Source organism: Grammomys surdaster, unplaced genomic scaffold (assembly GCF_004785775.1).
Source record: "Grammomys surdaster isolate TR1022 unplaced genomic scaffold, NIH_TR_1.0 371, whole genome shotgun sequence".
In the NCBI taxonomy this organism is placed as follows: Eukaryota; Metazoa; Chordata; class Mammalia; order Rodentia; family Muridae; genus Grammomys; species Grammomys surdaster.
In genome coordinates this window covers 1424357-1437108 of record NW_021604790.1, presented here as the reverse complement: position 1 = coordinate 1437108, position 12752 = coordinate 1424357, and the positions used below count along the sequence as shown (strand labels likewise).

Below are 12752 nucleotides of genomic sequence, written 5' to 3'. Positions count from 1 at the left end.
ATGTGTGTGTGTATGTGTGTGCATGTGTGTGTGTATGTGTGTGGGCATGTGTGTGTATGTGTGTGGACAGGTGTGTGGACTTCCACAGCACACATGTAGAAGTCAGAGGACAATTTGATGGGGTGGGTTCTTTTCTGCTGTGTGGGTTCCAGGGATCAAACTCAAGATCCTCAGGCTTGCAATTGATCTGTTCTGCCCCCTCCCCCAGCCCCAAATCTAGACAATGGTTTTGTTTGCTTATTTGTTTATTTGTCTTGTTTTCAATGCTTAACCTAAATCTTTTCTTTCTCTTCCTAACTGGATCTCAGAAATTACAAATGCACAAACGTCTATGAAAGAACACAGGCTGCAGACATGTTAGGTCTGCAAATGAATGTATTTCAATAATGAGCTCTCCCTGAGACACTGTGCATTTGGTAGATTCTCTGAAAAGGAACTGAGAGCTGGTTCAAACTGAAAATCAGAGACAAATAAAGACTGTAAGAAGCTTGGAGACTTTAAACAAACTCAGTTGGGTGAGTTTAGCTCAATGAAGTGTAACTTTCCTGGGACACTTTAGCTGTATAAACTAATAATTTCAAATTGTGTACGTGTGTGTACATGCATGTGTGTGTGTGTGTGTGTGCATGCAGAGCCAGAGGTCAGCCTCGGTGCTGTTCCTCTGGAGCATCTACCGTATGTATGTATGTATCTATGTATGTATGTATGTATGTAGTCTGTCACTGAGACCTGGTGCTCACCAATTAACTTAGGCTGTCTTGTCAGTCAACTCTGGGGATTCTCCTGTCTCAGCCTCCCCTGGGAATACAAGGCATGCACCACTGTGGATGCATTTTTATGTGGGTGCTGAGTGTCAAATTCAGGTAAACCTACAAACCTGGTCCTCATGCTGGCTTACAGACAAAACCACGCCCTTAGCCTCCCAGCCACCGACCTTTGACTCAGAAACTACTGGAAGGCTGACAGCAGGAGGTCGTGCTAAGCAAGGAAGATCCAGAAGAAATAGGAAGTGGGTGGGGAAGGAATAGGAGCTGCTGATACCTGATAAGACTCCAGCCACAACCTGGTGGGGAAAGTGAGCGGCAAGGTAGATCCGGGACAGACAGACGTTCAGCTGCACAGTCCAGTATCCCAACCACAAGATGATGTTCAAACACCTGCAAGACAATAGGCAACACTCCAGAACCCAAATGTCTATCCTTTGGCAAAGAAAACAGCCCTGGTGGGAGCAGTGCAGTCTGGCAAACTGAGTCTCTATTAGAGGAATTTTTAGAAATTGGAAGCTTTACTCAAAAGCTCAAAAATGCTTGGTGGTTGTCCTGTTTTGAATGGGATGCTTCCCCCACTCCCACCCCCACCCCATTCTCAGGTATTTGGATACTTGGTCTCCAGTTAGTAGCCCTGTTTGGGTGGGACTAAGAGGTCTAAGTTTTGAGAGCTTAAAGACCTGTGTATGTGTGTGTGTGTGTGTGTGTGTGTGTGTGTGTGTGTGTGTGTGTGTGTGAGAGAGAGAGAGAGAGAGAGAGAGAGAGAGAGAGAGAGAGAGAGACAGAGAGAGACAGAGAGAGACAGAGAGAAAGACAGAAAGACAGAGATTGTGTCTGTCTGTGTGTGTGAGAGAAAGAAAGAGAGGTTCTCTCTGTGTGTTTTGTGAGTATCAAAGAGAGAGGGGGGTTCTGTGTGTGTGTGTGTGTGTGTGTGTGTGTGTGTGTGTGAGATTGTGTGTGTGTGTGTTGCCTGCATGGATATCTGTATACCAGGTGTGTGCCTGGAGTCCATAGAGGTGGAATCAGATCTTCTGAAACTGGAGTTCTAGGCTGTTGTGAACCGCCAAGTGGGTGTTGGGAACTGAATCCAAATCCTCCAGAAGAGCCTCCACCGTTCTTAACTGCTGAGCCATGTTTCTATCTCCCCTTTATACGCACCTTAACTGCCCATTTTTAATTTTAATTTTTATTTTAATCCTTTGATAACTAAGGATTTACACTGTGGCTACATACCCAGGATCTCACATTGGGAACTTAATGTCTGTTTATTTTAACCTATATGAAGTGACTCCAGGATGATACAGAAATGGAATTTATTTTAATGCTACATGTATAGTTCTGTGATAGACTATAGAAATGCACAAAGCCCCACGTTTGATACCCAGAACCAAACCCGTAAGTGAATGAATGATATAATGAATGTAATCTAAGCCCCGCCACTCTCTAGAGCAGCTGTTCTCACCCTTCCTAATGCTGTGGCCCTTTAATACAGTCCCTCGTGTTGTGGTGATCCCAACCATGAAATTATCTCATTGCTATTACATAACTGTAATTTTGCTACTGTTACAGATTATAATGTAAACATCTGACGTGCAAGATATCTCATATGTGACCCCAAAGGGGTCTTGGCCCACAGGTTGAGATGCTCTAGATGATCTTTAGAATCTCTGTTCACAGTGGTAAGCTTTTTGTCTTTGTCTAAAACAAGGGCTACCCTGGTGGACCCCTTCTGGCCCAAGCATCCTGTAATGTCAACTCACAGTGGAGATGCAACACCTCTTACTAGTGGCAACTGTAGGTGTGTGAAGGAGCTGGTGAGGTGGGGAGAACCCCTCTGGCTCAGCTACATGGTGGACAGCTTCCTGCTCACCCCCATCCCCAGAGGTGAGTTCTTACCGGAATCCATATGTTGGCTTTTTCTTTCCACGAAAGATGGCGAGAGTAGACGTGACCATAACGTAGTATACACCTGCTGTGCCCATGGCATGGCCGGAGGGACTCCCTAAATGGCAGAAGAGAGATGAACGGACTTAAGATGGAAAGATGGTCAACTGAGAGACTGCCAAGGCATCAGCCGCACGTCTACCCATCCATCAGCCCATCCATCCATCAGCCCATCCATTCATCATGCCTTCCGTCCAGCTAGCTATCCACCCACCTCACTATCCACTCCTTTATCTGTAGTTCGATTATGTAACAAATGGAATTCACACTGTATGCCAAGAATTGTGCAGGGGTGTGGGAACACTATGATCATTCATTGCTCTTGCGGTTACAGATGGTCTGCAGATTGCATAGGAATCAGGACACTGGGGGTGCAAATTGCACACTGATCCATCGACTCTCAGCTCCCCTATATTTTCCTTCTCACTCTGCTCTGGCCACACTGCCTCATTGCTTGAGTCTAAACATATCGAGCATGCTGTTCTCCCAGTCCCTCTGCTCAGCTCCCCGGCCTCTTCATGTCTTGACTCAGATTGTGCTTTTTCAATGAAACCTACTCTGACCAACTTCCAGTTGTTTCCCACTGCTAACCTGCCATCCACACCCCACTCCCGGAAGGAAGGATAGTTTTCCAGCTGGTAAGTGTGTAGTTGTGAGGGCTGGAGAGATGGCTCAGTGGTTAAGAGCACTGACTGCTCTTCCAGAGGTCCTGAGTTCAATTCCCAGCAACCACATGGTGGCTCACAACCATCTGTAATGGGATCTGATGCCCTCTTCTAGTGTGTCTGAAGATAGTTGCAGTGTACTCATATAAATAAAAAATAAATAAAATCTTTAAAAAAAGAATATAGTTGTGGACAGTCCTTTAACTCTTAGCCTTTTATGTGTATGTCTTTGGGCTGAAGACGGCCATCTTGGTCAACGTTATCCTCTATACCTAAGTATAGCCTGTTTCCCATGACTAGTCTGTATTATGGCATAAAGGTTGGTGCTCTTGACCTGTTCAGAGCAATTTTTGAAGAGACATCTCTAGTCAGGGACTCCTTGTGGAGTCATGTGAGGTTTAGTCTCAACTGGCCTTCACTGGCCTGTCAACACATCCCTTCCCTGAACAATGGTGGCTCTGGAGGGTATCAACTGCTCTCTCATCTCCACTCCACACAACATTCAGGAAGTCTGATAGACAAACTCTCTCTCTCTTTCTCCTATTTTCTCCTCTCTTTCCCTTTCCTCTCCTATTTTAAAAAATCATGTGTGTGTGTACTTTTTCTGCATGTATGTCTGCTCACCACAGACATGCAGTATTCATAGAAGAATTAGATCCCCTGAAACTGGAGTTACCGACAGCTGTGAGATGCCAAGTAGATCCTGGCAATCTTCTAATATATTGCTTTACCAATTTGTTATGGAGGAAGGAGGATCAGAAGCTCAAGTTCATCTTCAATTACATAATGAATTTATGACCAGTCAGGTCTACGTGAGGACATCCCTCAATATGAAGAAACAAACTCCCTCAGATGGGACAAAACTGCAAGTAGCATTAGGCATGGGAGGGTCCGCTTACAGGAACTTGTCCACTGGACCAGGCTGCTAGGAAGGACAATTAAGTTCTCAGGCTCTGTCAACCACTGTCTTCTCTGCATACAGGGCTCTGGGCCAGTTACGCTGACTAGCGGTTGCCCATGGGTATACCATTGCCTCTCTTGGACTAGTAACTTTAATCCTGGAGGCATCACCTAGATTTCCAAACTAGCAATGCAAGGTCTTGGCACCATGATTTAGGGTGAATTTGTGGCCCATGGAAGACAAATTGACTGTGGCAACAGAACGAACCAATGGCTGTCCTCAAGCCCCCTCAAGGTCAGTGCAGATCCACACAGGGTGTTAGTGCCAGTCTATGAAGAACGACATCCACCCCACCTCAGTGAGGGCTGGGACTCTCACCTGGTCCAGTCTCACAGGTGACAGGGAACTGCTTTATCAGAGGCACAGAGCTGTTGCTGTAGTAGTCAGTGTCCAGGACCCACCAATACGGGCGCTGTCCAAAAAGAATCCTGCGGAGAGCAGAGCCAATGTCTTGAGTGAGTCAGTACGCGTGATTTTACTGGAAGCCCACGCTTTCGAGGAGAGAAAGAAGTTTGAGTGTTTATTGCCTTTGGAGGTGCCTGGGGAGAGGTCTGGGGGCACTATGTATGATAATTTCTGAAGTTTGAACAGGTGAATGTATTATCTACTCAAACATAAACATATAGCTTCAGAAATTAAGTGCAGTGGTTGTCTTAGCTATTTGGGAGGCCAACACAGAAGGATCACTTGAGGCTAAGACTTCGGGGCTAGCCTAGATCCTGCCCCCCCTTTTACTATCCCTCCCTCACCTGCCAATGCCCCCCCCCCAATCTAATGGGTGTGTACATACAGAGAATTGGTGTGGAGGCCAGAGGACACTCAGAAAGGCCATCTTTTGACATGGAGTCTCAGATTGATCTGAAGCTCACCAATCAGGTTAGATTAGCTCCAGGGACCCACCAGTCTGCACCTTACCACCATCGGGGTTACACATGCATGCCATCATGCCCAGCGGTTCAAGAACTCAGGTTCTTGGGCTTGTAAGACAGTGACTGAGCCATGTCTCAACCCCAAGAACCTACTTCATAATGAAGATAAATTTAAAGAGGGCTGGGGTACATCTCAGTGGCATATCACATGATTAGTATGTGTGAGACCCTAGATTCAGTCTTGAACCCCATTTGTTCTTCTCTTAAGGACTTTTACTACTTCTGGTCAAAGAATATGAGAACTGAAGGGATCAGGCCAGCAAGATGGCTAACACGGAAAGGTGCCTGCCTACAAACCTGATGACCTGAGTTCTAGTTTTAGACCTTGTGGTGGAAGGAGAGACTAGACTCCTGTAAGCTGTCCTCTGACATCCATATGTATGTGCTCGCGAGCACACACACACACACACACACACACACACATACACACACGCACACCTGGCAGAAAGAAACACACCTGTAATCCTAGCCCTTGTCTGAAGAAAGAGGAGGATTGAAAATCAACAGTGATTATCAGCTACTTACTAAGTTTCAGGCCAACCCATGTCACCTGAGTCCTTGACTCAAAAACAAAACAAAAATGCCCTGGAGCTAGGTATAGTTGCACACACCTCTAATCCCTCTGGAGTCTGAGGCTGGAGGATTACAAATTGGACACTAGTCTAAGTTACACAGCAAGAAAACCTTGTCTTGTAAGAAAAAAAATCCCATGGGGTTGAGGGTAGAGTTCAGTAATAAAGAGCGCATACAGGCTCCACATTCTGGATCTAGACCTTAAAAGCATACACGCTAGGCGTGGTGGCTCACACCTGTAATCCCAGCACTTGAGAAGAGGCGTGAGTCAAGACCAGATTGGACTATTTAATCAGCTCCAGGCCAGGCTGGGTTATAGAATGAGAAGAGACCCCATCCCCCATCTCAAAAAGTACAAGCAAAGCCAGGCTTGTTGGTACACATCTTTAATCCCAACACTCTGGAATCAGAACCAAGGCAGATCTCTGTGAGTTTGAGGCTAGCCTGGTCTACACCATAAATTTCAGGACAGCCAGGGCTACATAGTGAGATTCTGTCTCCAAACAAACAAACAATCCACAAGCAAATCCAGCAATCAGGGACTGGGCGATGGCTCAGTAGATAAAGTGCCTGCTATGGAACAGAAAGCCTGAACTCCATCCCCATCCTAGCAAAGAAGCCTGGGCATGGTGCACACAGTTACGGGGATACAGGCAGTGGATCTCCAGGGCTCATTGGTCTAATCTACTCGGGAGCTCCAGTCCAGTCAGAGACCTTGTCTTGAAAAGTTTCTGAGGAATGACTGCTCTGGCTTCTGCAAACACAGTCACATACATGTACATGTGCACACACGTGCACATACACAGAGAAAGACAGAGACACACACACATACACAGAAGACAGAGCGAGACAGACAGACAGAGACAGAGAGCGTGTGTGCAAGCCTGGCACATAGTAGTTGCTCAATAAATGTTCATTGTGAGTACTATTAAGATTCTGGAGAGAATGCCGGGCGGTGGTGGCGCATGCCTTTAATCTCAGCACTTGGGAGGCAGAGACAGGCGGATTTCTGAGTTCTGAGGCCAGCCTGGTCTACAGAGTGAGTTCCAGGACAGCCAGAACTACACAGAGAAACCCTGTCTTGAAAAAAAAAAAAGATTCTGGAAAGAACCAAAGTTTATAGATTCTAAAACAAAGAATCTCAGTGAGTTTATGTAATTCCCCAGTTGGAAGGTCCTGGCTATCTGGATCACTTTTCACCACCTAACCAAAAGGTGAGGAATCACTTCCCTCCTCCTTATACCCTCCCTGCTTCTTCCCCACCTCTGTTTCTATGGCACCCAGAGAAATAGTAATAAAAGGGTTTCTTTCACACCCATGCTCAGGGCTAGGATGAAGCCCCATGGGGGAGTCCTTGCTACCCTGCTCCAAGCCCCAGATTCAATCCCCGGAATGCTCAACTACATGTAGGAGCACACACCTGTAATCCCACCACTCAAGAGGTCCAGACAAGAAGAATTTAAGGTCAAGTCAGGGTCATTGTCTCTTACATTGTAAGTCTGAGGCCATTCTGGTCTATTCAAGACCCTAACTCTAAATAATAAAGTCAAATAAACCAAAGTAAAGGCTGCACTCAGACTTTTCATTAAACTCGGCTGTCTTTCCATCCCTCAGGTCTGCCTTTCTCCCCATTTCCAGACACTGGTGAGATTCTCTCGATCTTTATTCTTTCTGTAGAGACTCTCAAGCCAACGAGGACTAACCTGTATCTTGAACAGTGTGGGGGTACAAGCCTGCTGAAGGACAGCCATTTCTACAGAGAACACAGCCTCTTTCTCTACCCATCACCTCTTGGGATGGTTCTTACCACTTAAAGACAAGGTTGAACCAGTCTCCGACCACGGCCACCCAGAGGAGGTTGATGCCCACAGTCTCTTGAAGATGGAACCAGATAGGAAAGAGGACATAGAAGGCATTCCTGAGGTCAGCGATCACAGACACTAAGATGAACCAGTCCTGGGAGTCTTTGTAATTCACTTGGAGGTAGCGTGTAGACTGGATCCCAAAGTCGTGGAGAATGTTCATGGTTTCCTCCATCCTCCCTCCCTTGGTACCTCAGGAAGCTGCCAGCGGAGCCCGTGCAATGAGTGCAGCCTGGTTGGCCTCGGTTCCTCTGCTATCAGTCTGTGCCTTGCCCCTGTTTTATATGCCCTGGATTCAGTCTGTAGGTCAACCCAGCCCTGATCTTTGGACTCAAAAAACCACTTTTGTCTAAAATCTATTGATCAAAGGTGCATCATCAGTAGGTTGATGCAAACATGTTCAGGGTGATTTACGTAAAATAGCAAAACAGCCACACAAAAACAGCCTGATCGGCCATTGGCAGAGCCAATTATTAACTTGGGCACACTGCTTGACAGTGCTAGGGGCTGCCCTCCTTCCTGATCCTTGAAGCCAGGCCAGAGGCTCAGGGCAGAGTCTGTTTCAACCATGACTCTTGCAAGGGTGTCTGCTTTTTGAAGTCTGCAATTGTATTTATTTGGAGACAAAGGGAAGTTTGCTGCTGTGGGGAGTGATGTTTTAAGTTATTAATTTAAAATATACAAAGTATGCAGTAGTAGGCTTTGTTGTGCTGGAAATGCTCACTCTCTTGGCCTTTCATCAAGTTCATGGGGATCTGGGGTCCACCTCTAGTTTGCAAAGCCAACACTGTCTCCAATATTGATTGTTATACTTACTAGGGCAAGAAAACAATCATTTAAAATGTGTTTTCATTGGGTTGGAGAGATGGCTCAGTGGTTAAGAGCACTGGCTGGTCTTCAAGAGGTCCTGGGGTCAGTTTCCAGCACCCACCTGATAGCTCACAAATGTCAGTAACTGACCCAGTTCCAGAGCATCCAACAGCTTCACACAGATATACATGCAGCAAAACCCACCAATGCACATGAAATAAAAATATTTTTAAAAAGCATTTAAAAGATTTATTTAAGCCGGGCGGTGGTGGTACACACCTTTAATCCCAGCACTTGGGAGGCAGAGGCAGACAGATTTCTGAGTTGGAGGCCAGCCTGGTCTACAGAGTGAGTTCCAGGACAGCCAGAGCTACACAGAGAGACACTGTCTCGAAAAGAAAAAAAAAAGATTTATTTAAAATGTTTTCCACCAATGTGTGTCTATGTGTGTGCGTGTGACAGAGCATGTGTATAGGTTAGGGGATGACTCTGGATGGGAAAGAGGACACAGAAGGTGTTCTTGACGTCAGAGATCACGACACTAAGACGAACCAGTCCCGGGGGAGTCTTCGTAATTCACTTGGAGGTAGCCAGTCGATTGCATCCTAAAGTTGGGGAGATTGTTCATTCCTGTCTCTCCTCCCACCCTGCGGTTACTGGGGATTAAACTACCTGAGCCATCTCATGTAGCCCAGGAGCTGTCCTTTTTAAAAATTCTTTCTTTCTTTCTTATTTTTTATTTATTTATTTATTTTTTGGTTTTTGGTTTTTTGAGACAGGGTTTCCTCAGTGTAGCCCTGGCTGTCCTGGAACTCACTCTGTAGACCAGGCTGGCCTCTAACTCAGAAATCTGCCTGTCTCTGCTTCCCAAGTGCTGGGATTAAAGGCGTGCACCACCACCGCCCGGCTCATTTTGTTATCTTAAACATAAGATGTTTTGAATTTTAAGATATAAGGGTTTTTTCTTTGTGTGTGCATGTGTGTGTATGTGCATGCATGTGTGTTGCTGGGAATCCAGTGTAGGGCCTCAAGCATGCTAGGCAAGCGTGTCCCCTCTGGGCTATGTCTCCAGCCCTTTAATGGATACACAAAAACGACTCTATGTTCATACAATAGCACTAAAATGAGCCAGTGTCATGTGACTAGAAATAAGAATGTAGTAAACTGGCAACTGGAGACTCTAGAGAAAACATTAGAAATTTTTAGTTTTTAATTTTTTGCTTTGTTTTGTTTTGTTTTTTTTTGAGACAGGGTTTCTCTGTGTAGCCCTGGCTGTCTTGGAACTCACTCTGTAGACCAGGCTGGCCTCGAACTCAGAAATCTGCCTCCCTCTGCCTCCCAAGTGCTGGGATTAATGGCGTGCACCACCACCGCTGGGCAAGATTTATTTATTTTATGTATATGAGTACACTGTAGCTGTCTTCAGACACACACCAGAAGAGGGCATCAGATCCCATTACAGATGGCTGTGAGCCACCATGTGGTTGCTGGGAATTGAACTCAAGACCTCTGGAAGAACAGTCAGTGCTCTTAACCACTGATCCATCTCTCCAGTCGTAGTTTTTAAATTTTTGAAAATGTTTTGCCCTTTGACGCCAGTTCTCATGCATCTCAGGTCTCCAATTCACTATGTCCAAAAGGAAAACCACGCTCTTCTGACCCTCGGGTCGCTCAGGTGCTGGACCACACGCATGGCCCTGTTCATATGGAGTGAGTTTCCAGCCCGGGGCTCACGCATGTGTCCCATGTACTCCAGCATGTGTGCTAGGTCTTTTAACCTCAACTCAGTTATTTATTATTGAAAGAAGGCTTCAGGGCCAAGTCTGATGGTACTTGCATTTAATCCCAACACTCATGAGGCAGAGGCAGGAGGATCTCTGTGAGTTCAAGAACAGCCTGGTCTATGTAGGGAGTTCTAAGATAGTCAGGACTACATAGAGAGACCCTGCCTTGGAAGGAAGGAAGGAAGGAAGGAAGGAAGGAAGGAAGGAAGGAAGGAAAAAAGGAAGAACAAAAGGAAGAGCAAAAGAAAGGAAAGAAAAAGGTTTTCTTGATTATTCTTTTATATATGTTTATACAATCACTCAAGCAAGGGACAGACCAAAAACCTCTCACTCCCAGGTCACAGAGGACGCAGAGGGGAGCAGGGAAGTGGATTTAGTGACAGATCATGCATTTTTCAAGGATAGAACTAATAGGAATAAGAAACTTTAAAACCCACATGGTTTTTCCCAGCATTGAACTCCTATTAATTTTCACATCTGGGTTAGATTGGGGTCAGTGATAAGAAATTCAGAGTTCCTAAATCTGTAGAAAAAGCTGACGGCATCCCACGCTGGAAACAATGATCAGCAGATCTTCCGGGATATGTGCCTTGCACCTGGAGGTGAGATCTGGCTTCTCATCTCTCCCCGCTATCTCCTGCAGATTCTGATTGCCCTATGCAGGCCGTTGCTAAGGTGGGGGGAGGGGAAGGTGGTGTTGGCTCTTCGTGGCCACAGAGAAAGCAAATGCTCAGCGTCTTGGGACGTATGGTGGACAGTATCTTCCACTGTCAGGACTTTGGGGGCTGTAGGGAATGTGTCTCACCAGAAGAGGCGGCCCCTTCCCTCTACCAGATAACTCTTCCTAGAGATTACTGAGTAACAGTCGTGATCCTAGGACTGGAGTTTCTGTGGTTTGAGGTGAGTTGAGGGCAAAGCAGACTTTCTGACAAAGCATCCAAAGGCCACTGTCTGGGTCTGTGCAGGGTGAGGACCTGATCTGTCTGTGTCAGGCAGGGCTCTGCCATGTGCTTAGCATATGGAGAGTAAACTAGAGCGCTATCATCAGAGGAACTCTGGGAGCACTGCACACTCATGCTGATAAGGGTTGTTCGGAACAGGGCTGATGTCTTCTTAGTCTGCTCGTGGTGAGGTTGTGGGAGCCTTGGTTGCAGCCTGCCTGCTGGGTGGGGGACCCTGTAGGTCAAGTGTGGATGACATCATGAGCCTGTTTGCTAGCCCTCATCTTTGACCTCTCAGCTCTTTGCTGCTTCCAGCACATTTTTATCATGTGCAGAAAGAGGTGAATCCCAGAGGACCTGAGCCTGTTGGGAAACTGACTGGAGAAGCTGTGGGTCCTCCCAGCCTCTTGGTCACAAAACGTAAATCCTGTGCATAGAACAGTCGGTTTTCTAGAGGCATTGTGAAGGATTGAGGGGTTTAAGAAATTATCTCACTTGCTATGATGGTACACACTTGTAATCCTAGCAGGGGGTGAACTTGGGAGGCTGTAAGTTTAAGACCAGTTTGGGCTACTCAGTGAGAGCCTGTTTCCAAAAGAACAAACAGATTATCTTGGGGTCCCGGAGGGTGACTCAGCATTGTAGCAGTTTCATGGTGCGCACTTCTGTGTTTGATCAGCAGCACTACAGAAACAGACAAACAAATAAAAAGCCAACACAAAATAGCAAGTCTATCTCCAAAGATAAAAACCTTGCCATCTGCCTCTCATTATTTTTTCAAATAATTTTTTTAAAAAAGATCGATTCTTTTTCAAGATTTATATGTAATGTTTGTGTTTGTGTATGTGTGTTTATGTGTGTGTGGTTGTGTGTACATGGTTGTGTTTGTGTTTATGTGTGTGTGGTTGTATGTACGTGGTTGTGTTTGTGTGTATATGGTTATTTGTATATATGTAGTTGTGGTTGTATGTGTATGTGTGCATTTGTATGGTTGTAGTCTTTGTGTGTGTGTGTGTGTGTGTGTGTGTGTGCGCACGCAAAGTGTAAGGTTGGAGTTACCAGCAGTTGTGGGCTACTGTGGGTGCTGGGAACTGAACATGGATCTTCTGCAGGAGCTGTACATGTTCCCAACCACTGAGCCATCTCTAGCCCCCTTCTCTCTAATCGTGCCTGCCTTTTTTTTTTTTCCTTTTTAAATTCTCCAGCCTGAAATGGTGGCAGCACAAGCCTGGTTTACAGAGCAAGTTTCAGGACAGCACAGAGAAACACTGTCTCAAAAAAAAAAAAAAGGAAGCAAAATAAAAAAGAAGGGACAAAAACCAAAACAATCTCCAGTTCAATTTAACCAACATTTCCAGAACACAATGCTTCATGGACCCACAGGCATTCTAAGCTAAATCCTGACTGATCCCTGGGGCACTGGGGGCAGGGAGCCAGGTGTAGTGACCAAGACTTGGAGCTTCTTGTATTGAAGTTGTCTTTTATTTGTACAAATGCCAGTGAGCCCCTTATAAAT

At 45.9% G+C, this 12752-nt stretch overlaps 1 protein-coding gene across 1 annotated transcript in view; it reads right to left on the bottom strand.

Annotated features, from left to right (window-relative positions):
* G6pc (glucose-6-phosphatase catalytic subunit) overlaps positions 1-7957 on the bottom strand; it is a 12601-nt gene extending 4644 nt beyond the window's left edge. The window contains exons 1-4 of the mRNA XM_028780491.1: positions 7647-7957; positions 4656-4765; positions 2664-2769; positions 1042-1157 (exon numbers count right to left, since the gene is read on the bottom strand). Coding sequence (XP_028636324.1) covers positions 1042-1157; positions 2664-2769; positions 4656-4765; positions 7647-7876 — 562 coding nt within the window. The 5' untranslated portion in view covers positions 7877-7957. The remainder of the gene's footprint in view (positions 1-1041; positions 1158-2663; positions 2770-4655; positions 4766-7646) is intronic.
* Between the last annotated feature and the right edge of the window lie 4795 nt (positions 7958-12752).